The sequence below is a fragment of the Anopheles maculipalpis genome, chromosome 3RL (genome assembly GCF_943734695.1).
Source record: "Anopheles maculipalpis chromosome 3RL, idAnoMacuDA_375_x, whole genome shotgun sequence".
Taxonomy (NCBI): domain Eukaryota; kingdom Metazoa; phylum Arthropoda; class Insecta; order Diptera; family Culicidae; genus Anopheles; species Anopheles maculipalpis.
This window is the reverse complement of record NC_064872.1, coordinates 68,472,099-68,499,585: the sequence shown is the minus strand read 5'-3', so window position 1 is coordinate 68,499,585 and position 27,487 is coordinate 68,472,099. Positions and strand designations below refer to the sequence as shown.

At 45.2% G+C, this 27,487-nt stretch overlaps 4 protein-coding genes across 5 annotated transcripts in view; 2 read left to right on the top strand and 2 right to left on the bottom strand.

Annotated features, from left to right (window-relative positions):
* LOC126562579 (nuclear migration protein nudC) overlaps positions 1-27,487 on the top strand; it is a 170,565-nt gene that overhangs the window by 1,296 nt on the left and 141,782 nt on the right. Inside the window, exon 5 of the mRNA XM_050219128.1 lies at positions 73-127. Within this exon, the coding sequence (XP_050075085.1) occupies positions 73-124 (52 nt within the window). The 3' untranslated portion in view covers positions 125-127. The remainder of the gene's footprint in view (positions 1-72; positions 128-27,487) is intronic.
* Positions 1-27,487, top strand: part of LOC126560916 (cadherin-89D-like) — a 199,950-nt gene that overhangs the window by 99,471 nt on the left and 72,992 nt on the right. The gene's annotated exons all lie outside the window — the stretch shown is intronic.
* LOC126562125 (uncharacterized) overlaps positions 1,818-27,487 on the bottom strand; it is a 33,277-nt gene continuing 7,607 nt past the window's right edge. The window contains exons 1-4 of one of the 2 annotated variants that reach the window (XM_050218548.1): positions 22,529-22,569; positions 2,655-3,425; positions 1,924-2,581; positions 1,818-1,843 (exon numbers count right to left, since the gene is read on the bottom strand). In XM_050218548.1, coding sequence (XP_050074505.1) covers positions 1,818-1,843; positions 1,924-2,581; positions 2,655-3,425; positions 22,529-22,552 — 1,479 coding nt within the window. In that variant the 5' untranslated portion in view covers positions 22,553-22,569. Of the gene's footprint in view, positions 1,844-1,923; positions 2,582-2,654; positions 3,426-22,528; positions 22,570-27,487 lie in introns of those variants that run through there. The other variant, XM_050218550.1, reaches the window with a different exon arrangement.
* Positions 12,375-27,487, bottom strand: part of LOC126563419 (40S ribosomal protein S27) — a 262,225-nt gene continuing 247,112 nt past the window's right edge. The window contains exon 2 of the mRNA XM_050220062.1: positions 12,375-12,388. The gene's annotated coding sequence lies outside the window, so the exon portion shown is untranslated. The remainder of the gene's footprint in view (positions 12,389-27,487) is intronic.

Sequence of the window (27,487 nt, the reverse complement as noted above, 5' to 3'; positions counted from 1 at the left end):
TAGTGGTTATTTCGGTCGACTGTCCCCATTGCTATGGTTGCTAACATTCCTTCCCTATCTTTTTTCGCACAGATTCATGGAACAACATCCCGAGATGGACTTTTCCAAGTGTAAATTTACCTAAAACAATCGAACAGTTTAAGGAGAGACACTACTGACTCCCCAAGCTTTCCACACACGCTCACCAATCGGTTCGCATGACAAATTTTGCTGGTATAATGACCGATTGATACTCACTCTAAGTTTTACGTGGTCTTAAGAATGCTGCCACTTTCTGTCATTCTCGTAGACCATCGCCATTGAAACGGTTTGTTTTGTAATGTTGTGATGCAGATAGCGCATGTAGCTTAAGGACTGATGTCCCGCAGTTACGTTTACGCTCCACGTATTATATTGTCATTTACACCCACTGACGTAGAAAATAGAGTATCATCGTTTAAGACTTCCTTCAACTCGACACATTTTGGGTTTTCGTCTACTGAAGAAGACGTTTTACATTCTGTGTTGCTTATGTCCTTTAAATTGCAGATCACTGAAAGAAACGTTCTACTTTATGTGTTGCTTATGTCCTTTAAATTGCAGATTAAAAGTAAGATTTTCTTTCGTATACCAACAAGATCGTCTAGTCGCATTTGTGGAAGTGAAGCAGCCATACGATGACCGACATAACGAAACTAGAAAGAGGAGTCTGAGATAGGTGATGGCACCTCCGATTGTGTCCAAAATCCTTATCACAAACTCTTAAAAAGCAAACTTAAAAAAACGTATACGTATAATTCTGCTCTCTAGGGCAGAAATTAAACTGGAACCAAATTTTAGCCTTTTTGTATGACTGGCTGGCTTTGGCGCATTTCTAACACAAGTCCGTCGCAAGCTGTCCATTGAACATGTAATGTACTATTACTTACATACATCTTTGATTTTTTAGCTACATGTGTGCCATAGTACAAACGCGAACTATGCCTCTATTATTGCCTGGTAGCCAGATCCTGAGAGCCGGGACTAGTGCCGCAGAACTGGACCATGAAGCGGTTATTGCGCCTGCTAAGTGTGAAAATAAAACTTCACCCAAGCTTAATTCCATTCACCAATAGTTAATTTCTTTCCATCGCAATTATCGTTAATTGAAACACCATTTTTAAATTGTTCGTATTATTTCTTTATCCTCTCGACATAAGTTAAATAATTTAATAAATATCACAGAACTGAATCAGTGAAATTGTTTGTAACTGGTGGCTAAGGAAGAGGAGACATGATCTATTGCAGTAGAAAGGAAGGAGGAAACGCTTTCAGTTTGTGTTGTGTTTGTATCTCTGTTTTTTGGCCACCAACAATACTGTTGTGTTGTGTGAGAGGGCCTTTTGGCATTTGGCATATTTAGAACGCACGCGCTAACTTATTCGTATCTTTAACGACTCTAAACGCAACGAAGTCTAAGACAACTCTAGAAGGGTTCCCATTTTTGTTGGAAAAAATTACAAAAGTCCTTACCAAGCAAGAGGATCGTGAAATCATAACTGATATCAAGGTATCGTAATTCGTCGTTATTTACCTACAGGACGGAGTAAATTTGCAAAATTTCAGCTTTTTTTAATCAGAAAGTATTACAGACTCTATCTAAGAATAGCATGATATGAGAGAAGAAAATATCTAAAAGTCTTATGTATTAAAATCTACACTATATTCCATATGGCAACGCGGTGTTGCGGGGCGATAGCGCTTAATCTATCAGTGTTGTTTTTTTTATCGTTAAATGTACTTCTTGCGTGATCGTTACGCCCTCCCGATATCTTCCTGTGACTGACGATGTACGAGCTTTACTTTGGCATTTCCCTGGCACGCACTGGAATGAAGAAAAAAAACACGAAAACAAGAATTAGATACATCAGCAAATTGTCTAAATACAAGACCAGTGGTACCTACTTTCGAGCAGGAAAACAGCCGAACAGATCCCGATCATGAAGATGATGCTCATCGTAACGATCAGTATCGTAATTTGGTGCCCACTGGAGCAGATGCCTGTCTTGATAACGCGCTGCGGTCCACCGATTCCGTTAACCATGGTAAAATGTGTTGAACTAGCAACGGATACCGAATCCGGATCCTTACCCTTCAGTGAACGGAATGGCGAAACGAGACTGGCACCACCGGCAGCATTTGGTCCGGCAAGTTGTAGCTGCCGTTCGCTTCCATTGCCTTCACCTTCGTCGATGGAAATTTCATCGATCGGTACGATCGTGCTGCCGACAATGTGATGTGCATCCTTACGATAGTCGATCGCGGCATGATCGGCCGGATGAACGTTGTGGTCGTCATCAGGCTCATCATCGTCGTTGATCGATTGATGTGGTAGCAGGATGTTGCTATTGTAGCGCGATCGTCGCCCAAGCGTACCGGGATGGTGCGGGACCAGATCGAGCGTTGAGGAGAGGTATCGTTCAAGTGTTCGACTGCCGGCATCGCTGTCTAGTTTGGAGTGGTGGCCACCACCTCTGCTTCCACCGGCAGTCGATTTACGATGGATTTTGGCAAAGTTCTCAAGGTTTGCTACCGTCAGCAGTAGCGACCCGGATGATGCACTCTGTTAGGTTGGTGGAAAGAGAGAAAAAAAATTAATCCTTAAGAATCGCTTAGCTTGAGCAGATGATACCTACATGTGTACTATTATTACTATCGGTGGAACCCTGTGATGAGCGGGAGCCTCGCTTCGGTCCCTTGCGCTGTCCCTCGCGCTCTTCCTCCACCAGTACACGATCGAGCGATCGGCTCCCACTGTACCGTGCGCTCTGTCCGAAGGAAAAAGCCTTTCCATACGTGATCGGCGGCAGAGGGTTCGGTGCCATCTGTCTCGACAGCTTCTTGTGACGGTCGAGCGTATAGTAGCCGTAGTAGGCACCCCTAGGCACGGCGGCCGACGAGTTGTACTCATCGAACCGTTGCCTCAGATCGTCCAGCTTCGAGGAAGGATTAAAGTTGGCCAGCTGATGCACACTGTGTCGGCGACGTTGTCTACGGTCGTACTCTAGCGAACGGTAGGTCGGTTCGACAAAGTACGGCAATCGACCACCACCACCACCGTCCCCACCCACATCATCACCGTACCCATCATCTACGATCGGATATTCGCCGTGGTACATGAAGCTACGATTGGCGTAACCGGCCCTTCGCAATCGTCGCAAACTGTTGGTCCGTTCGGCGATGGCATTGGCATTGACGGTGGTATCGAAGTAATCATAGGGTTCGGTGGCGGCCAGTGGTAGCTCTGCTGGAACTACACCGGACAGGGCGGGTGGTCCGGAGGACGGGATATACTTTTGTGTCTTTTGTTTCGGCATCGGATTCAGCGTTTTGTTGGAATTTGCTGAACTACTGCTACCAGAGAGGGAGCCTAGTGAAGCCCGTGCTGCCTCCCAACTGTTTGTCATCTGCAATGGTACACACGTAAGGAAAAGGAAGGACAAAGCCATGGTTTAATTGCAGATCATTTACCGGAGGCATTATAAAACATGAAGTCAGAGTGGTAGATATTTTAGTGATAAATTCAATACTAATAAGAATGATGCTCGAATTATGTAAATATCAAGTTTTTCTGTCTATCTGCACCATACACATCGGTAGACTGCGTACGAATTGATGGCCAGTACGGACATTAAACAACCGATCATCACGAACCTCCTCGACATTACACTCCCCAGCCAGCCATCCTTCGCAATGATCATATGTTCGTGTGGACACGTTTACAGCTGCACGTAGTACTCCCATTGCACCGAGAGCCACGCATTCAGTAGCGAGCAACTCAGATGACTCAGCTGCTACACCCCTCAAGTATCCCTCAGGCTCAGACTACAGCAAAATTGCACACAAACCCCCACCTTCGAAAAAAGGGGTGGAAGTTTGGGGCCACCGGTTTGAAGTCGCAATCCTCAACCACCAAATGGTGGTGGCACCATTTGAATCTCGCGTAACATCGCGTCACCACACCGGACACACCTTGTCCACAAATATCACCAATGGTACACAAATCAGCGACATGTTTACCGCACTTTACGGCTCAGTTTTCGGGATAAGCTTTACTCTCCTTCCGCGTGGTCAACATAAATTAAACAATTAATACCCTCCCTTGGAAGCAATACGACCTGGCCGTCCTTTATGAATAAAAAAAAACCCCTTCCTTGGACATGAAATGGGAGAGATACAGATAAATAAGAGTACACGAGACTACTTTGGTTCTGAAGAAGGAAAAGTACAGACGAGTAATCACTAGTCCAAAGCTCCCGATGGACATGATTGCTGGGCGTATTGGTTTGGTCGGTGGCTGGGTTGGTAATCATAATAACTTCTCACACCCATATTGCGCTGTCTCGCGTGTGGAGGACATGGAGCAGCAGGTATTGCGCAATGGTACAATATCTGACGCTGGCCGGCCCTGATCGGTGGGTTTCCTTGTTTTCCTACTCTAAATCTTGCTCTACTTGACATGGTATACCCGTACGCAAGAAGTGAACGGCAGAGAATGGAGCCATGGGACAGTGTGGTACCCTACATCTGGTGCTCAGTTCACCCACTATTCACTATCTCGTGGTGTAGTGTTTGGGTGCTTGAAGTGACGTGTTCTCATTGCTCACTACTTCCGTTGGCGCTTACGTGGCGCTTCGGAAATTCACTTCCGATCATCTCTACTACCAGCGTTGGATAGCTGATGAACAAAGAGATGCCTTCCAAGATGCCGAAAGTCGTCGAATTTCGGAAGAGGGGCATAAAAGGAGGGTGCTTATTGGGTGATTTGCTTTGTATTGTTTTCGGTCGCATCGTAAATGGCTCCCCGGTGCTACTGTTCTGTTCTGTTTATTTTTGGAAGACGCTGCCTGCTTGCCACAACCTCACCGAACGGCGAACGAACGGCCTTGAGGATCGTTCATCGGTCGTGTGGAGAGTGCTCACCTCCGTTGATTGTTACTTCGTTCGCAAGTTCCGGATGGATGGAAAGATTTTTCGATCTAGAAGGGATGGACTTGGTGAAGTTTCGTGATCAGGCAGACGCTTTTTAAATGATGCTATCTCGATTGTGGTGACTTGGCACAAACGTTGGCGACCACCAGCTGCGCTTTTCTTCTATCCGATTCTTGTTGGACTCTGGGTGTCTGGGTTGATCTGATTTCATACTTTTCCATTTTCCACCCTTTTTGTGTTTTTGTTCCGGCTTTGGTAAAGAGGGAAGCCTTTAGCCTCGCGTACATGGAATTCGATCCGGGTAGCTTCGCTTGACCCAACGACGAACTTGCTCCAGAATCCGGGTTCATTGGCCATCAGAGGGAGCACGCTGTTGTAATTTGGTCACGGTATTATTGTGGGTGTGGTCAGATCAGATCGTCTGCGGAATGTTGTGCAATAATGGGAGCCTTTCTTTTGCTTTCTGATTTATTGTGTATCATTTCGCTTCACACAGACGTGTCGTGCGCCAAGAGCGCCAGAGTGAGAATTACTCTTGGCGGGTCATTAAACTGCTTTTAGTATGAACGTGAAAAATGTTGGTGAATGTGTGAAACCTATCGCACCAGAATGAATCGGTTGAAAAGCTTCTTTTAATAAAACTGTCCACCGCGCAATTTTTTAACGCCTTTCATTTTACCATATTCCTTAAAAGCTTCCGACGCGGATGAGTGCATCCCACCTTTGCGAGTTATTTATTAGCAAAAAAAAAGAAGCTAATATCTTTAAGCATAGTTTTAAATATTTCTACCATATTCCATCCACCACGAAACAAACGGCCAGGCAGCAGTTTCCATTTCCAACGGTCTGACAGCTGACAGTGGACATGATCTTGCGGCCAGAAGCAATGGGTTAAAAGAAGAGCGCGGCCGATACGCTCGATGAAACCCGCTTCCGTGTTGTGTTAACAACCGTTGGCTTCAAGCGATTGTCAAGCGCAGACGGTGGTGCACTCTCTGGACTCGGGTTTGTTGGGGTCTATGGAGTTGTCGACGCTATCGCATGACCTCGACCACGGCCTCAAGACGTTACGGTTGTGCGACAGCAGTTTATTGCCGCCGGGTCCGTGAATGGACCCCCAAGGACCGGACCGGCGCAGATTGCGCGCGTTCACGTGAATTAAAGATGAGCATTTAATTTTGCGGTTGGCCTGTTTGCTGATTGATACACTTCACTTGTTAACAGAATTGGTTCTTGTTGCTTTTTAGGGTTTGCCGAGTTATTTGATCGAAGATGTGAGATGTGCGAGAAGATATCCAGAACCAGAAGTGCGATATCGATAAGATCGCTTCATCAAATTAAAATGTGTCTTTAAAAAATTCGCTTCCTCCGATGCTTCTACACACAAATCATATTCATATCTCGTCATTTGCGGGAATGTTTCGCTACAACATCAAAAAATGATGCTATAAAAGGAAGCCTTAATTATCTACGTGCTACCATAGAGCAACCATCAATCTACTGTAGGACATTTTCGCTTGATTGGAGAATAATTAAGCGGACTCTCTACAACCTCACACCACATCGAACAATCCGCGTCCTGTGCTCGTCGACGATCGTCGATCGATTCGCTTCCTTTCAGTGCAGTTATTTCTTTTTATTTATCCATTTATTTTATTGTACGCTGATAAAACAAAACAAAAAAAAAACCATAATCATACGGACGCGTCTTCCGTCATCGCGCACACAAAGACACTGCCGCGGGTTACGGCCTTGCCACTTTTAAGGTTCACAAAGAGCAAGCGCCTTCCTTCGAAACAAGGATACCTGATGTTGGTGACGTTCGGTGTGTAGTATACTCATTAAATGAGCCAGATTCTAACAGATTTAGCGAATTCTTTCAACAAAATGAAGATTTAAAAAACACACACGCAGTCAACGGTATCCTCAACAGCATGCAAAAGGTATCCCCCAGTGCGGACGTTGAACGATCGCGTAGTAAATCACGTCATTTTTGGAGAGCAGCAAGAATGATAAGAAGGAAGCAAGCTCAGAGAAAACGGGGTAGACCTAAAATAACAACCCGGAAACAGGTTCCCGCCACGGTTGTTTATCAGAAAACGGTTGGATCGAGTGGCACCAGATGCCGATTCTTTTTACGGACTAGCGATGAAGATCGTCAAAAAAAAACACTTCCACTAGTCGGCTCATCTGCGTAGTACCGTAAATGCCGGAATGGAGGAACCATTGTCAGAATCACGACCAGGAATAGGAGAGCGCCACACGTTTTTATGGCGGCCAAGCATTCCGGAGAAGTGTTTTTACTAATCGCATGTAAATGTTTTCAGTTTCGGTCTAGAGGAAGAACCTGTCTGATTCGATCTTTTTGGTGGATCTTCTTTAAATTGGCCCCGAGGCTACTACACTACCATGTGACAATTGGCAATTTTTGATATTTTTAGACCCAGCTTCTCTCCATCCTTCGTGATCGTCTGCTATCGCGATCGCCGAAACAAACAACTTGTTTGTCGAAACCGGCAAAGCCTCTCGCCAAGTTGTTTTTAAAGTCTCACCGGGATCACTGATGATGACTTCAACTCATCCTACCCAATCTTAAACGGTCGGTGTTTATCAAGCGGTATTAATTTTCTCTCGGTCTCTCTTATACTTTATCCATACCTTTCTTGGTAGTACGCGTGCGACGTCAACAACAGAATCCACCAACGCGTGCGCGCACAGGATACTCTGGGGGCCCCGAGAAGAAAAATGCTCCTCTCGGGTTGTTTACTTTGGTCACGGAACTAACGGCAACGACTGACCGTGCGGGCGTACCGGTGGACTAGTTTTGTGCATTCTGCCGATGAATCATCGCATTCGAGTCCGCAGTGCTAATGGCTGTTGACTTGGTATGCTGATCAGAGACATTTTTCACCTGACGGGTTTTCCTCGGATTGGGTCAGCAGTTATGAGTCACATCACCATAGCAAGAATCAATGCAATCGAAGAGTTCAACAAACGCTACCGATGGTTGTCAGGTACGTCTTGGAATGCATACGCTGAAGGATGTTTTGCGGAATTCCAAGTTCCACTGCTTCAATCAAAACCTTGAGCCATCCACTTTAGATTAATTGGTGTGACTAATGTGACTTAGAATATCAGAGCTAGGTAGAACTCTTGATAAACCTTAATATCTTTCGTGCAGATAAGTTATATTCTCATGAATATTTAACAGTCTTCTATATGCATGTTACATTCCATTTCTACGTGTCAGAGTGATTTAAATAACTTCACTTTAAATTAAACAAAAAAAAACCTGCCTCGATGCACATTAATCGCTTGAATAGACCAGCTCCCACGTGCTGCAGCATGCTCGATTAGCATACAAATTGACAGTCACTTCTCGATAAAGCACGTTTCCAAATAAAAATAAAATAATCCTTCCACCCGTTCGTCAAATATCGATCATCTTTCAAGGCGGATTTCCTTGGCTGATGCAACCGGCTATAAATCGCTGGAGTGTTGGGCGGTTCTTTTCGGGCGATCGACCTCATCACGCGCTGCACACCATCATCGCCGACCTTGATCGCTCGTGCTACTGCTTTGAACGTGGCCCTCGAACACCGCGGAGACCCTGCGATGGTGGACCGTCCTTATAACCGAACATCGGTGGCGAAATGGTCGATCAATGGTCGATGAACTTGCCGGCCGTCCTAACACCGGCCAAGCGCACAGAAAAACTAACCTTCCAACCGGATGGCGGTAGCTCGCGTTTGGAGCTACACATTCACAACACCACTCAATTGTCCACCCGAAAACGATCGAATCGCTCGATCGATAATTGACAAGATGTGATCAGCTGTGAGATGACGCCGTTTGTCCTCACCCAGCAGCTGTAGCTGCTGATTGAAGCGGAGGGAGGTTATGCAACGGAAAAAGGTAATTAAATTTAAACCTTTCTTGAATCACCCCTTTTTCCCTTCGCCATCATCGACTTCATCGGTAGGCCTCTGCCAGCAGCGAGACGAAAGCATTCACACCCGAAAGTAAAAGTGACAGAGAGTGGCTGTTGGTTTGGTTCCTTCGTCTACGATGTCTACGTGCCATGCAAGGCGGAGCGGGGGCACACTTAAAACTTTCAATGTCATTTCTTTTGACCACACCAACCCGCCAACCGGCCGGGGCTGAGAAAAACGGGCCAATCGTATTTGTGGAAAGGAAAAAAGAAGGATCGGAACAACAACATTATTACGTTTGCTTAGGAGGAAGGTGAACCGGGCGAGGTGGATGGATGTTTCGGCCGTTACTCCGTCGAATTGAACACAACGAACTCTCCGAGCTCTGGGAGGGTGGTGGCTCTGGTAACCGAATAGTTTGCAGATTTATTGCCAATTGGGCCTCGTTTTTTTCTCTCTCTTCAGTACGAATTATATATGTGAATTGTTATGCAAGCCCCAAGCAACACAATCGTTCGAAATCTGCGTGACGCGGAATATGTTTGGCTGTGGCTTCCCGCTTGTTTTTTGGTGCGTTCAGCATCTCCGGGGGTGTTTTGGGGTGGTTTGGTGTTATTGTGTCACCAGCTTCCAAAAAGGTTCGTTGGACTACAAATCGATAACGAGCCAAGTGTCCTGCTTTGTGTCTTGCTTTGTAATTAAGCGATGCTGAGAGGTATTTTTCCTCTAAAATCAAGCTTAATATTCGATCGTTTTGTACATTTTTTTAAACGCTCTTCCAGCAGTGTACAACTAGCTAACGACAATGTTACGATCCGGTTTTGTGACAATCTTTCTGTGCGAAATTAACAATTCCTTCGCGACAGATGAACACAGAGTCAAGATATAGGCGACACGTGCATGGAGAAGCAAAATTACTAAGATGCTCGGTGAAGCGTATCCACCATGGATCGTTGAGAGGAGGATCGTCTATTTCCTACTTCACTGCCTCACTGTGTCTACTAACCAATCCACCAATCGAGCCAACCAGCTAGCCAACTTTCAAACGAGGCTACAGCAAGAAACGGTAGTGATCGCGATCGCGCACGAATGTGAAGGTTACGCGAGTTATATACGCGCCAGAAGTTTTTTTGCACAGTTTCATCGCGCACAGTGCTTCTTCTCCAGAAGCCAGGGCCGTTGCATCCGGGAGGATCGGGCAAGATCTTTAGGAATGGTTTAGCGAATCGCGTATGAAAAAGTATACGCGTGGAAATCACATAGAATACGTTTTCTGGAGAGAAGATTTATCGCTGATATGATGATGAAGCTCAGGCTCCAATGAGGCTCCTCACTTTGATTTTAAATATGAAAGGAACCAATACTGTTTTAACTTCAAAAAATCGCAATTTTCACACACATGTAAAGCACTAAAATGAAAGGGAACGGGCGGTTCTATTACAACCGCAATCCGACACAAAAGTTTGCCGCCATGAGCCAGGAACCTGATATTTACTGATCAATTTTTGTGCAGCTATGTTTATTGGTTTTTGTACCATGCAATACAAACAGCTGCTTGGGCCCCTGTTGGTAGGACACATGCCAACGTTACCCGATGAAAGGCGCCCGCAAGGTAAGAACAATTTGACTGACTTGCAAACAGTTCTGCGTGCCCTGTTTTTTTTTTTAACGTGTTTACCCGTGTCAATGCCAATACTAATTCCGGACCGAGCAGTACTGTTTGTTGAGTCTCCATCTGAAGTAGTTATGATTTAGGAAAACTTCCAAAAAGAGGTTCAAAATATTGGTCAAACAGTGGCCATTACCATCGTGTGAGCTGTTCAAAATTCACCCGAACACTCCTGAGACCCTCTGTCATCTTCCGCATTCTTATCCGCTTACGGGGATTCCTCTGCACGGGTCATTAACACGCTGACAGCATGATAACGATCTTGTCGAGCCAATGTTTAGCTTTCCAATCGAACAGAAACGGTGTGTACGTTCGAGTGTTTGATCGTGTCGTTCAGAATTCCCCAGAATTCTTGACAATTTCAAGCGTCGTACAGTCATCGCATAGCCTTGTGACTCACCGCAGTATCGCTAGTGTTGGTCTACATTTCATCCCACATTGCTCGCTAGCGTATTGATATCGTGTTTCCGCTGTTTAATCGTTGGACTTGAACGCTGGAGAGGGGAGGTTTGCCAATTTATTGGAACCTTGTACCAATCGCAGCGATTCTAGTGCACAAAATGCTTGTGAGCGTTGGACCTGCCGCGGGGCTCTATTTTCCCAGCCATTCTGTCTCGAAGATATCTTCGCCCCTACGATCTTCGATCGCAGCGGGTTGGTTGGTTAGGATTCGGCGTGATACACTTCACGAACCGAAGAAAAGAGTTTTGGGTGACTAAGAAGGTCGCATTTGCGAAATATGCTGTCTGCACTGTACCATGTTCATGGCGCAGTTACATGCAATGATGATAAAAAAAAACCTTCATCTCCGTTTTATAGGCGGACCAGCCTGGATAGCTGGAGACCTTTTTGGCAGCAGATTTGATTGGGCAAGCAGCTAACACTTGATGAGAAAATTTTTACAGCGCAGAGGTAGTAACATTGGACAGAATTCGCACTACCTTTGTTGTTGTAGGCAATACCGCGCTTCTTTCCGTTTGTCGTTACAGGTGTCGTTAAAGGTCTGTTACAAATTGGAACAGATCATGCTGCGTTTGCAGCGGAAACCTGATGACCTCTGTCACTTCAAACAGGCCCAGCGAATGGAAGGGTGGAGGGGTGGCGGGTGATAGACTACGCGCCAACTTCCTTCCTCGCTTCGGGTGGTATGCTAATGCAACTGCATCCATCATGCACCATGTGCATGGTCGTCTTGAATGTGTATGGTGCATCCAATCGTGTGCTCTCGAAGGTGAGAGTCAATGGCGCGTTTATACAACTAGCTGCTGTTGTTGCTGCTGCTGGTCGAAATAGTTGGAGGGGCTGGAAGCGGACCGTGACCGCGAAAATGGTGACGAAAAACCACCTCCATCACCCAGCCAACCGTCTGCTTCTGGAAGTTTGGAACTGGATGTTTCACTGCTGGATTAAGAATTCCAACGCAGTCAACTGTTGGAGTCTCCGTTGTGTCCACGAGGCACGATTTATGTGTCATCCGGTCGACGACTACCTGTTCGTGCTGCTCGTGATAATACTAACCTACTGAAATATGGCATCTAAACCAGTAGCCCGATCACAGTTCCGGCTGAAGGACATCTGCCAGATTCACTTGCCGCACGACCACCACCCGATCGATATTCACCCGATTGGATCAGTGCGATTAAAGAAAAGCCAACCTGGAACGCTTCGATTACTATTACGGAGCAGGCCGACTCTAACTCTAACCTTCGGCACTAATAATAGTAATAATTATTCAATGTTGCAGGGCCGGCGAGCCGTCGGTAAGCTAGCACGGGTTACCCGTTCGAACGTCGCACACACTGTACGTGATCGTTACAAATCGTTGTTTCCTCCGGATCTTAGGACCCCGGTCAGCGAGATACATCGTAATCCATCAAGCTCCGGCTAGAAACGTGGGAGATGGTAAGGGGCATCACCCGTACTGCTGGCAATGCAGTGGCAATGGGCCCCCGGTTTTCCCTGCGCCCGCGAAGGTAATTGAATTAAAGCGAGGTTTTCAGAATGTTGGCTCTGGCGCCCAAACCAAGTACAGCCATCTCTTGGCTGGTGGCCAGATAAATCGATTTGTTCGGCCATTCGGGCACGCGGTCAAATGGAATTGGAATATGACGGGTAGGGGAAGGGGAAGGCTGCGCAAGACAGTTCAGGGTTGCTCACGTAGCTTTCGGGGTGGTTGGTGGATGAAAATCCGATTCAAACCGATTACGATCAGAATGCATTGATACAAACCTGCAAGAAGAGAGAAAGAAGTAAACACCAGAAGTTAATTGAGTGTGTCTTGCACGGTTTTCTGTGTTACGTGTCTATTAGACAAAACGGTTACCTAGCGGTAACGTTGTAATCATAATGTTTTACATAATTATTTGTTTAACATGTTAAACAGTTAGCCACAAATGAATTATACACTTTTTTTCAGTCGGATGTCTTTGTGGCATTGTGATCGTGTAAAGTACTTAGTGTACTGTGCTAATTTGTGATAGTGTTGTCACTTATTACCGGCTTAGTAAGGAACAATTTGTCAATAAAGGACGCGTGTAGAGTGGTTGCGCTGATCAAAAGGTAGTAGCCGTGTACAGTGTGAAACGATCATAAAGAAAACGTGATAATTTGTACCATCAAGCGAGGATCATGATCATCTCCACTCGCGTACTGTGGTCGAACGAAGTACATCTCGCGGTGATCTCGCACAAAGGTGATCTCGTGTATGTGTGGTAAGGCGTCATACGGTCAGGGCGTTTACTGTGCGCGATAATCTTTCTCACCGGTTGCAGTAGCTGTTACCGCACCTAACAGTGATGAACTTAAAAAAAGCCCCCCGTTTTGCCACCCCAACAGGGGCCTACAAGTGGCGCCAACCATTTCGTGGATCGCTCGTGTACAGCTGATTGCATAATTATGCCAAGGTCAGCAAATGCTCCCTTGAGCAGCGCTTGGCAAGAGGTGGCAGTTATCGCAGCCAATGGTAATAGATGCAATGGGGAGAGATCACACCAGTCATTGCTCCATTAAAAAAGCATGAGAAACTTTGCGCATTTTTTTCTCTTTTCTGTTCTGTCTTGCTGGGGACAACATGCTGGCAAATTGGGGTGTAATACTGCTGTTGTTGTGCTGGTGTAACATAATACTACCTCTCTGGCCAGCAGGGAATGAAGGGCACTATTAATGGTGGTGTCAAATTGCAGACACACACATACGGGTTTTCCCCTTTTACGAAATAAACGATTGCTCAATGGGTCACTCAGACCCAAACGATAGTGTGTGATAACCACGGCTCGAGTAATTTTAAATTTTATGTGTAATAATGTTTTCCTACAGAAAAGCTTTTATATTTCTACGCCCATTGTTCCTTCGAATCGGCTCGCCCCCACCGTAGTTTTAGTAGCCTGGGGTTCACGATGAGATTAACTACTACCGTCAGCCAACGAATCCGATCCGGCTCCGACTTGATGACTGTCGGCTGTCAGGTTGGAGGCCCCTAATCTGCAGATCAATCTCGTTGATTGTGCCGACCCCGACCTTCCCGGATCGAATCGGATCGGTGGCAGCTCCCAGTTGGATCGACTTGTGTGAGACGCAAGAATTTATACGATCGATTGGTTTGAAGTCTGCGCCAATCTGAGGAGCAGGAGCTGTCAGAGGCAAATTCTTTGTGTACGCGATTGCTGATAGAATCGATTGGCCGGCTGCTACCTTATTGCTTGGTTCTTGCATTGCTGTTCTTGAACTGGCGAAGGTTGAGATTATTTTAAAAGCACAAGAAGAAGTGAAGTTTGCTAGGTACTGCAGCAGATCATTAGAATCTTTAGAATGGTGTCTGGAAATGGAGAATTCCGTCGACTCATCCCTAAGAGATCTAACCACGCCGATCTATTGATGGTACGAGAATGGAATGTATTCAATAACTTCATTGTTTTGTCTTTATTTTACAAAATTCCTACCACATCGTTATCGTACTCACTGCATCGGAATACCAAAAACAGCACCCCCTACACCAGTGTGTGTTGTGTGCTATAACTTCCACGTACTTGTTTCACGATGCTGGGGGCAATGTAGTAATTCCAAGCAGCAAGCAAACACCGGTTGCATCACCGAAAGCCGTTCTGTTTTACGATAATCGTTCTGTCACCGTTGCGGGTCCGGATCGGTTTTTGCGAGAGCGCTAGGATCACTTTATTACACCACAAAACCATACCCCGAAATCAGTGTGTGGTGACTCGTCTCCAGCGAACAGCGAAGAGCATCACGAAGTTTAACGTAGTTTGGCAGATACGAACGCCGGTATCCCTCCGTGCTTGAACCCTCTTTCATGACTGACAGACAATGGTTGTGGATGTAGCAGGATATACAGGGAGGTGGAATTAGGTCACCGGTGTAACACCAGTGTCGCCGCTTCTTCGGTACATCTTGTGTGTACGACGGTTGACACTATCTTTGTGCACTAAAACCGCACTACTTTTGGGGGGAATTCTACACAAGTCGTAGGGTCAACTGTCACAAGTAAGACGGTTGGTTGACACAATTCAAATCCTGCCGCTTGTGCAATTAAGAGCATCTGCCGACAAAGCGTGATGGAAATGTAAGTACAACTTTATGTACAAATCGAGGACACAGCTACATAGTACTTATTGTGAAACAAGTATCTTGTAAGAAATTATTTCTCGCTTAATAACATACATTTAATACTAAATAGATCTACCACCAACGGTGCGTAGTCAAACAACGTTCGTTTCAACTTTCTGGCTAGAAATTATGATAAAATATGTTTGTTTGCCGCTTTCAAATGCATCAATTTGCATTTTCTCCCATTTTCACCTCATTGACTCGACTGGTACAAAAGCCCTCCCAAGGCTATCCTGAAGTATTCGATTCCGTGAATGAACCGACTTGCATCGAGCCCGAAAAGTGCGTCTCTTTAACATACAATAAGCATACAATACAACACAAACCCGCACCGTAACTCATCGTCCACCAACCCAGTGTGTGTGTGTGTGGAGTGTGAACGAACGATCGTTTGCGGTGTGCCGATGAAGTGGCCAAATAAAAATACCACAACCCACCTACACTACCCTCCGATTGAAGACACCCCTAAGAAGGAAATATATGAAAGGCGCTTCATCACCCACTGACACAGAAAAAAATAACTCCGATCCAAGATGAGAAAAGAGACTTCAATGCTACGATCAGCTGGAAGCGTTCGGTTCGGTTTGGGTTTCTATCTTGTGCTTACTTGCGGCCCTTTGGGTTAGCTGACTGTGGGTTAAAAAGAGACTCGATGGATGGTTCCAGTTGCAGCAGTGGGTAGGGATGTTGAAAAATTAATTTACCATTCCGTGGTAGATACAACAGGTTTTGATAAATGGTACGTTGTGGTGTGAAATGGCATAGGAATTGTGGAAGAGCGGTTCTCGATTTCAGGAAATTCTTCTGTATAGGTTAATCAATTTAGACTATTTACTGTTTAGGCAGTGATAAATTGTTTTATATCGCTCCCCACCGCGGTCGGTGTTTAACCTTATTCTAGTGATTTGATTTACGTTCCCAGGGAATGACTGCATCCGGCACGAATTGTGTGACACATCGGCTGCCTGAGGCAGTTCTGTTCGTAAGAAAATATTTGCAACGCACAAAAGGTGGTTCCGATTTATTCGTGCACTGTCAATGCACCTGTTACTCGTGTGAGCACAAATTTACGATTTCAGAAGGACAAGAAGAGAATGCGCGTGGACTAGAATTTAGTAGTAAAGGAACCCATAATGAAACTTTGTTGTAATCATGCTAAAATGGAGTATAAAAATTTCTAATATGCGCTGAAACGGATTTCCTAATGAAAAAAATGTGTGGCTGCAAATTGACCGATGTTTTTCCTTCTTTTCATCCGGCTCAAGCGAACTACATTGCTCTTGTTGATCGTTACATCCACAAAGTATTTATTTTTTAAATACTCTGGTCTGGGCTGATAGTGACTCCGCACCTCATTAGAACGCATTCCTCGCAACATAGGTGTCATAAAAAGCTCCATGGAAAACTGCAGCAATAAACACGTGTGCTTCTTCAGCGGCGCATATTTCTTCCTATGTTGCAGTTGCTTTAGCAACCGTTGTACACAAAACAACAAACCAGCTCTGGGCCACAGTTTCACAGCACATCACACAAAACAAATCCACATCGTCGATGAAGGTGGTGGATTGCTTGGAGATTTGTTTTTATGCACCCTCTCAAAGCCGCGCTGCCAAGCGGCCCTTCGAATGGTTTCACAATGGAACCTGGCTGAGCCGTATCGTATCGGTAGATTAAATGAACTTCCCAAACAGTCCCAATGGGGTTTGCTGGTAAATAATTTGCTCACCACTTTCTGCTGCCTGTTTACACCCGATTAAGTAAATTGGAGACAAGTGTGTGCGTGTGTGAGTCTGTTAGAGATTGCACACAAAATTTCAACTTCCCTCCACATTCCGAAAAAAGCGGTTGGCACACCCGGTGCGAGCCGTGTAGGTTTTTCCCGGTTTTCGGAGAGTGCATTGCATTAGAATTGTCGCTCGAAATGTGTGTTTGACATTTTCTCATCAGCCGTTACGTTGCTCATTCAAGATTGATCGGTCTGATAAGTTTTCCACCAATCTTTGTCCACCGCCATTTCTATTTCTATTGTGGTTGCAAACGAACGCAAACGAACGGCCAAGTTTGGCAACAGCAATTAATGCTTGCCGTGCTATTTGTCGCATAAAATTGCATTAGTGGTAGATGCTGCTGGAATCGTTATTCCACGCGGGGGGAAGGGTTTTGGGGTTGGAACGCTAGCCAAGGTGATAGCTGTTGGGTATGACGAAGCGCGTACTACACTAGTCAAAAGAGATAAGATCGAATGCACTTTACCGGACCCGGATCAAGACGATGCTGCCGGCTGGTAGTGTCGTTTACGGGCTCGGTGGGGCAACACAATGCACGTCACATTTAGAACTAACCGTAGGCGCGTGTGATCCGGCTTTACTACCGACTAGACACATTTATTTTATTGCAGCTGCTGGTGCTGCTGGTACCACTGTACTTCTGTAGACCATTTTCGTCATCACGCTAAACATGGATCCTTTTTTTTTCGATTGTCTTGTTTCGTTTTTCATTGTGCTGCGATCCGTTCTGATTTAATTCTGGCACGTGATTTTATAAATCCCACCAGGCGCCCCCCAAACATATTTCAAACAGAACGGACACGGGGGTAGGGCAACGTGTTGCGCTCTTACTCATTGTCCGGCGCCGTCGTGCGTTATTTTTAGACGAAGCGGATTTTACGATCTGCAACGTTTTCTTGTTTAATGATTCTTTCGTTCCTCGTACCAGGATTATCGTTTGAGGGCCACATGGCGTACTCTGTGGGCTAATATGTGTGTGACGAATGGTTCAGGTGGAATCCGTTTTGTGACGCTTCGCGTTTAGCTATTTTTACCAGAACGTGTGCCTGCGTGTGGCGACGACGACACACCGTTACGTTTCGCACGGGAGCATTCACTCGGCTTGGTACCGGATCTTGCCGGTTTTATTTTCGCCGTATTGAGTCAGCGCCTAACGCGTCGGGGAAGAACCTTTTTGTGTGGGCTAAACGGAACAACAGAGTCACGTAGTACGTGCGAATTTTGGCGTTAAGTTAAGCGCTGTTCTAAGAGCGAGGGATAATCGGAGATGATTAACATTCAGTGCAGGAATTGTTTTTTTTTTTTCGGGTGAATTTTGCAAAAGGGCAACGTTCGGCAACGTAGCTGAAGCTGTTAGATAATTTACAGTTGACCTATTTTGACATGCCAGCAGTATGTGTCTCACACAACCGATGACCTAAGACTAATAGAGTGTACAATTACTTTATCCCCCATCCATGGGATGAATTTATCTTGAGCCATATCGTTAGCCTTTTGATCGATTATGTGCAAACGGGCAACAAGAAAGCCCACATAATTTTTAAGCCTGAATGCAACGGCATAATGCACCGGGAAAATGAAATTGTCACCCGAGCGCGGGCCGTGTTATTGCATAATACGGCGGCTTTTCAGATACCGTACGAAAGGGATCAAGCCTTGAATAACGCGAGAAAGCCGCAAGTAAATACGTTCATGTATGGGAAAGCATTAAGCAAAAAAGGAGGCGGAATGAATTGTCATTCATTTTCTATCAATCATTTAATCTCGCCAGCCCGTCGGGGCCTGCTCGACGAGTGCCGCAGAGAGCCCGTAAATGGGTTAAGATCCAAATCACGATCAGTGGAGGCTGTATCGCTATTGCTAGGAAATGTTCGCAGTGAAGTCTTTCTCCTTTCGATCGTAGAGGTACTCCCTAGGTGGAAGTAAACGCCAACTGTCGCCTCATCGCGTAATCACTCCCGAACGATATAGAGTAGATTAAAAATGTCTTTCGTATTGTCATCCGGCAGATAGACATAGTGTGACAGTTGGGGATCGGCTTGTTTAGGGCACAGAATTATAGCATTTGCACACAGTCAGAAGGTCCCTTCGTTCGATCAACCTTTTTTTCCGACTGACCTACAAAGCCACCGGTTGCACACCGGCACACATTTTAGGGCAACGCGAGCAATTTAGCCAAGTGTCTTCTCACGCACGCTGCTCACGCGGGTACATCTGGGTGCAGCAATCGTCGATGGTGCGGTGGATGGATGGCATCCGATAAGCACGCCATCGATCCTCGCGAAATTAGGTGCACCGGCGGCATTCGAGAACCGACATACCGGTAGGCATAAAACGCACCCCATAAGAAGCCAGTGCAACAAGTTAAGGTGCTTGGCGAGTTGACCAACACACGACGGAGCGGGTAAGCGATGGATGTTTCTAAAGGGCAGTACACTGTGCCGTGCCCGAAGACGTGATATCGCGCGTGTCCCATCATCAACCACGCCGTGAAAGAAACAACGCACTCACATACACACACACACACACACACAGCCCAAGATCGTGATCGTTATCGCGTGCTGCAAACCGGACCGCGTGAAGAAAGATATGCGCAGTCAGACGATCGTACGCGGAATGGTTTTGCAATGGTTTCTAATGGTCAGGGTGCACTAGCATCGAGCGGACTGTGGTTACCGCTGGGCAGGTTAATTAAAACGTTTTAAGGGCAAACGAAACACCCATTGTGAGAATGGGTCGAAGAAAAATATTTCTGCAACAGTGTGTGCACAGAGCACGATAGCGGTTATTGCTGTTGACAAATTGTCCTAGCATAGAAATTCGTCGTCGGGTTCGTCGCTTAAAGTCTTTTGATTTCATTGGCGTACTAAAAATTTCCGTCGTCAGATTCGTCGCTGAAAATCTTTTTATTTCATTGGCGTTGCAGAGAATTTCGACGCCAAGTTCACTGCTGAAAGTCTTTTGATTGCATTTTCGTACTTCAGAATTTCTTCGAAGGCTCGTCGCTTAAAGCCTTTTGGTTTCATAGCCGTGCTAGAGACTTTCGACGTCGGGTTCATCACTCAAAGTCTTTTGAATGTAATATTTATGAAATAATCCATCATAAATATATTCTCCTATCTCATTTATCTAATTTTAATCTTAATAACTTACCCGACATTTTATGTCGATTCATGTAGTGATAATCATGTCATAATGATTACATCTGACATTTAATTAAAATCGCTTATAATTAGATTTAAGCAGCAAAGTTTTTGTTTCCTATCAACTGCAACCAGAACGCGTCTTGATGTTAATTTATTGATAGAAATCTAGAATTCCTCTAGCAGTGAATCGCGTGACGAGCGATGCTTCATTCTGCTTCTAATAAATATAAAACAGATACCAGCACTCCTGCTACATTCTGCAGAACAGTTCTTGATGTGTTGGTGCCCCGTTTGTGGCGCGGAGTCCCAATCTATGTCACGTAAAAAAAAAAAACATCCCATTCTAGAACATGATGATTGTTTGCTGATTTTTTGTTGTTTTCATCAGCCGTTAATGTATCAGTTTTGCATAACCGTGCCCGATGAGTTCTAGATATTGGCGGACGTTCTCTTTGCGGTGCGAAATTGACACAAGCGGGCATGAAGCGCTGTGCTTGTTGCCTCCGGTGTTCGATCAACATTGAACCATCTACCGAGCGGAAGATGCAAATTGCGCCAATGCAGTGGTAATGATCGATGATCGCCACGCTTCTTGCGATGGATGTGTTACAGAAGCGACCCACAATGCTGCGATCCAGCATCGTCATCCCCTCTAGCGAGAGTCGTCGAGATACGTACGTGTTTGTGGGCACGTTGGTACGTTGGTCTCTGGCGTTCAATTTGAACAGCTGATTTAAATGTTAAGCTCACCGCCGATGCGATGGAAAAGGCTCGGTCGTTTCCACTCGATCGCTGACGAGCAAAAATTGGAGCGTTTACTGGAAAAACGGTTGACCTTCAGCGTGGCGATGGTAAGAAGGTCGACTATTTTTACACATCTGTTCGTTGTGCTTGCCCGGTGTATCGTTGGGTAGCGTATTTAAATGTTTTCATTGCCAGTGCCTGACACCAACAAGGATCGCGTAGAGCGAAATGGGGTTAAGACATCGATTCGGGTATAAAATCGGTGACGCGATATGTTATGGAAGGTGAGATGATTATACGTTTGGGTTTATGCTTTTTTTTCTGGTAACTTCCGGATTTAAAGAAAGAAGAAAAATTGAAGAATTAGCGCAAAGTATTGCTTTATTTTGACACCATTCAATTACATCAATTTTAAAGTTGATCAAATGTTTGTTTATGGGTAGAGAATATCGAGGGACTTAATAATGTGTCTCATCTTTTTAAAAGGTCAATTATGTAATGTGGTCTACATATATACGATTCAAAATAAAACGCGACAAGCCGCTTAAAGCTGATTATGCTTCACTCTTCTGTTTGTTCTTCTGTGTTTCGTTTCAGGAATCGATCGTAAATATTTCTTAATGAAGTTGATATTTCTTATTTAAGCAAATTTGATGTAATATTTAACTGGTTTGTAAATGACCACACAGTGGAGTCTTAAAAAGTCATAAAAGCACACTCCATCTTCAGCAACGAACAAAGTACGAAGTCACGAAAGTAAAATTTTGATACATTGCATCGTACTCCCCCAAAAGCAAGCTGTCTTAAGAGTGAAGTGAGGTGAGTTTGGTTGCAAAATTTCATATCCCACACGCGCAAAAAACCCACCGAGAGCCTTTTTATGCCTTTCTTTGGAAGCCTTGATAAGGCAAACACACACGCACACAAACAACACTAGAGACGATACTGCGGCGAGTCGCGCGATATGCAAATTTAGCGCATATGCATTTTTCTATTTTGTTTTGTGGTGGTACATCCATCGACCACAGCCAACTTTCCTCGAAAGCTCTGTCGACTGTTGGGCCTCTCGTGGGGTGTAAAGCGCAAGCAAGTGTACTTTGGCGTATGTAAAGAGGGTAATGCGCACCGGAGAAGGAGTTTTTCTTTTGCTAGATGCATACACAGATCGGTGGAAAATGCATATCCATCAGATCGCTAGCGTCTGTCGATATCGAGATACGTTAGATAGTGTGCCAGTTTCCATGCAGGTAGCTCTATTGTGTCTAGATGGTTTGCTGTATGTACTTTGAGCGGTTTGTGTTAATGAAACCGAGCACTAATTCTGTTGGAGTTTTGATTATCTAACGCAATCCATCCCGATAATAACAGCAAACGATTAGAGGGAAAAATTTAAACCACAACACGTAAGGGCGCCAGATTTTGACGGATTAGCCACGCTTCATTCGTCCTGCACACTTAAAGTATTCGCTACGACCATTACAAACATCACAATATCCATTGTTTCTTGCAGTGTTTACTCTGCGCCACTACTAAAAAGGTCACGTGCAGCGTATGGGATGCAGACTTTATGCGCCAGGAGGTGGACCAACCTTAAATCATATAGCGCTACAACCCGGCATCCCCAGTGCTAATAGCTTAATTTGTGCCCTTCTTACATCACTTTGCTACGGATATATTTACCTGCATAAAGGTGTTAAAGCTCATGGTGCTGATCGTTGTTTTTTGTTATGTTTCTTCAGACGCATCCAAAAAAACACACACACATTCACAAAAAAACACAAAAATCAAATAATGGTTCTCTGTCTCGCACGTAAACACACCCCACTTGTTCAGCGTTCGAAAAACAGTGAGGACTGCTTTGATGGGGTTTTTTTTATCACCAAAAATCACGCGAAAAATAAATCGTAAGCTGCTTGGATTCGAGCAATTGCTAATTTTCGCTTGCTTTACTGATGATTCAATCGATTTTGATGCTTTTGCAACATGCAAGCGGCAAAATGCAGCCTCTTTCTTCTGTCTTCACTTTATGCACTTTCACACTTGCACTTTGTGCACCACGCTTTTTTCTTCTTCTTCTGTTCTGTCTTTGTGTTAATTTACCGCACGCATTTGCCAATATTGTTTGCAGCACCCTCGCTCTCCTATCCTTTCGTCTGGGCCACAGATTATTCAACTGCCATGCGCTTGATACTAAGCCCCACGTTCAGGGAAATGGGTTACACATGCGGAATTGATTGACATTTACCAATCTAGCACCGCAACCGCACACACGACGCTGTCTGGTGCCGCGTGTGGTGACGATTATCGCGACATGCAATGAATCATATGCCGTGTGCGTGCCTGATGCGGGTTTAAGGCTGGTACTGTCAGCCTGATGATTGCCTTAACGTGTGCCTTCCGATCCCGAGGAGCCGTCGAGTTAAATGGCCCAACACGGACACACCGACTAACGACCCGACCCGCTTCAGGAAGGAAGGTTGAAGAAAGTGATGTGAACTTTGTTATTGCTTCGCTGGCCACCTCGATCACTCCCGTGTCCGGATTACATCACGTTTGCTCTGCTCCAGTAGGGAAGGCGATGCCGGGTCCTTGAAAGAGCCTGCAGGATTACGCAACCAATGTGGTGCAGTTGTGTGTTCTTTTTATTCGCAATTACGGACGACAATCACCAAGGACACGCGCGATCGTTTAACCGCGTTACACTGTGTATTCCGTTCGCGTTTTCCTTGTTTAGGACGTTTCTGCTGGTGCCTTTCCTTTCTTTGGGCGTTGATAAAATGAACTTCAAAACTGCACCAGCACAAACTCGCAGCCACACCGCACCGATGGTGCTAGTTTCTTCTGCATCTGCTCCGAATGTTCCGGGGAGCGGTAACGAGAGGGGGCAACCGGGTTTCTTGCGCAACACCAGCTAGAGGATCGAGGCTGGATGCTGTTTGGCACAGAAAACCGCACACACCTCACCGGCCACTTAATGTTTCGATACGGCAACACGCAAACACAGCGGCACGATCAGCAGTACGAGGGTTTCTCCCTCAAAAGCGTGTCTGTGTCTTCTGTGTGAGTGGTATGTCTCCAGCACGTCTAGTCACTTTGGCACTTGTACTGGGCACGGTGTCCGGGCACACTCCGCAAAGGCTGTGCATAAACTGACAGTCGGTACAATGCTGGCGGTAGAGTTATATGGGAGTTACATAAATTCGCACATACTCTCCCGCTGGTGGTCACGCACAGGCTCGCTCACACAGCTTCCAAAGTTAAACTCGAACCGGGGGCACGGCTCCTAAATGTGAGAGAATGCTTTGAGGGCGCTTGTTGTGAAGAGAGATAATGCTGGATGCTGTGAGAGATTTCAATGTTTCGAGAGCGTTGCTAAGATCGAGTGCTCTCTCATACTCGCGTTCAAATTACTTAGCCGGATCTGATCAGCTGTGTTCGCTCCTGGTGATCGCCAATGAGAAGATGCGATCTCTCACACAAGCTTCCTCACTAGATCGTCTCACTAAGGCGGTTCTCACTGAACGAGCCCTAAAATAGAAATAATTCAACTCCCACTAATAACGAAAGCCGCGTGGTACACACCCCTAGCTTTACAATTCTGGAATTTTAATTTCTTTAATTATAATACCGGAACTCTACGATTGACATACGCACAAAAAAAAACTCATACGATAATCAATAATGATCCAATCATGCTGCTCATCGTATCCCGGACCTACCCGCTGAGATACGTGACGGTGCGAGTTTTCTCCATGAACTTGCATGGATGCTCTGGTGGAGTGCCTTCATTCGGAAAGTTCACCGACCACCACCGACCAGCCAGCCTTGGTGCTGTTCTGTACAACTCAATTCGGATCCTAAAATTAGACCTCTACTTTGCAATTATCATATCTGACCTTTTACGACCAGTACAAGTTCGATCCAATTGATCACGGATTGATAAAAAATGGCTTCTAAATTTTTTGTCCAGGGGGTGGTTTTTTTTGTGTGTTTGTGTGTTTGCAAACCAGCTAATGGGAAACACTCATTCTACATGGAGGAACAGGACAAGCAAGGTGTTGATTATGTAATCACCAAAAATGTTTCATTTGCTCAATCAACCCCGTGATCATACACGTTTTAAAGATTGTGCTTGGGGAAGCCATTTTTTTTGTTGCTGTTGCAAGTCTTGTGCTGTGGAAAAATGACCTATCACACATGAGAATTGTGAAGGGAAAAAAGCACGTCTAACGAGTGGGCAATAAAAAAAAGCACAGAAAATTACATATCACGAGAAGAAGCTGTTAGCAGTTGTTGGCAAAACAATCGTTTGGTAATTTTTTTTTCCACGTAGCAAATCGATGATGTATCGGATCCTGGTAGAACATTTTGCCCTGTGCGATGGGTTAGGAATAGTCTTAATATTTATTCAATTTGATCTTCTTCTCATTTTTTGTTTTGTGTGCAAAAAGAAAACATATGAATTTTTAATATTATATTTCAATAAGCATTCATTTTTTTTTATTCATCCATCATGATGTGAAATAGAGATTTGCAAATATCACATCTCATCACAAAACGGTGGATTAGACATTGCGAGTATTACAGTTCGAGTACCACAGTCCGAGGATCATTTGCGCTTCATCACGCGAGAGACACAGTTTCGTTGAACCTTTCGGCGGAGGTCGTTTCGCATCCGGGAGTCTGCTCGTTATCGTCCCGCTTGCTTGCCGCCTTCACCCAGAATCTGGCGCAAAAAAAAAGGCGCCCTAACATAGTAGGCGCGCGGTAATGGTGAACATGCAACATGGGATGAGTGATGAGGGCACCTCGGGCAAAGGAATGAGATCATACTTTTAATTGCGACCGTGCCTAAACGATATCGTCTGTTTTTGTTCTTGCGCTATGGTGAATGACACCAACTTATCTGGGGAACGTGTGGATCCCACTTCCAAAACCTTTAAGGGCTTATTGATGGTATTTGAAGATTGGGGTAGCTGTTTGTTTATCTATTTGCTTGTTCCGGTTGTTTCGATTCGGTGGTAAAAAGTCATCTTCAGCCGTGTTAGCTACCTAGTCTTCATCACCTTATTGAATTTACAACAGCTAAAAAAATCAATAAAAGCCCACCAACTCCTCTGATTGACACCGGCATGCTTTTGGTTGTTACCGTCGAAGTTTTTCATCAATCAAGCCTCGTCTATTCTTCACAAAATGGCCTATTGTAACCTTGAAGATGCGCCCAAAGTGTGGCTGTCGAAGACATTGCGCGGTAGCTGTCTCCCCGCCGTTGACCAGGAGGTCTAGCCGAAGTTTGGTATCTTTAGCACCAGAATGAACACGATCGTCAAGACTACCTCAAGCATCATTAGCTTTTGTTGATCAAGTGCGGTAAGATAACGGATCTTCCATCTCTCTTGAGCTTGGCAGTATTGAAGGGTTCAACAAAACGACTAATTCTTTGATTTCGTGTTTAAACGATACGCTGGGGGCGAGATGATCAAGAAATCCTAGCAAAAATATTGTAGAGAATCAGTTTGGATACATTAAGGACTTCCTGTTCAACTCCAATTCCAGCGCTTTAGTATGCAAAATTATGCGACTTATTTTCAAAGCCCACGTACTTATTAAGACACGTTTACTGACGATCACGCGCAAAACTCTGCAAAAACTGTTTCACCTCAACTAACTGTAACTGAAGCATCCATTCACTTTTGAACTTATCGTAAAGTGGCACATGTGGGCGAATATGTGTGTGAGTACTGTGAATTAATCATCTTTAATTTTCCACCGGAATGATTGACGGAACGAAAAATGCAACAAAATGCTCTGTCGCTTCACTAATTACTTCGCGACGGTGTGTGTGTGTGTGTGTGTGTGTGTGTTTCTGGTCGCTGCGAGGTCGATCGGTTGTAAATCTCTTTGCATCGCGATCCATCGAACTCCATCGAGAGTCACAAGTTTAATATCCTATCAGTGCGCATGATTCGAGCCTCAGTAAACGATTAAAAACCACGTGCCCCATGCATGCATCCGTGCGCGTGCTCTTGTGCACACATGTGCAGGCGAGTAGGCGAAGGAGTGCATTAATTGAAATGCATTTCGAGATGATGCACTTCCACGTGGCAGCTTGATTGAGACTTGAGGTTCGCTTACTTCCGCTACTCGCTGAAGTGCAGTGCAGTAAAAATGGTGAAACGATCGTCCAGCATCAAGCAATGTTGCATTCGACCTGATTTTCTTTCAAAAAACTAACGCTAGTTTTCAACATAAACCATCCGTTATCTAAACGCTGATGAATGGGACCAGCTGGAGGAAACACGAGGAGGGCCTGCATTTAAAAAAAAAAATAACGGTCCATCGCTCGGTTCTTTGCTGCGCACGATTTGTGGTAATTTAATTTCCACCATTCGCTACCGTGTCAAGTTCAAGGGTGGTGTCCCGCTCATATAACGCTCCCCGCTGGCTAACTGGAGCATGCAGTGGCTGCCACTTTCAGGCAACCCGTGTGATATGCATTAGCACCACGATCACACAACACCCAGTGACAAACATCTGGGCGAAGTAAAGATTGGCTCCCTGCGACACAAATAAGGCTACACACACTCCCATGACATAACAAGTGCGACCTCCCGATCGTTTGGTTTGCAAATGGGCTCG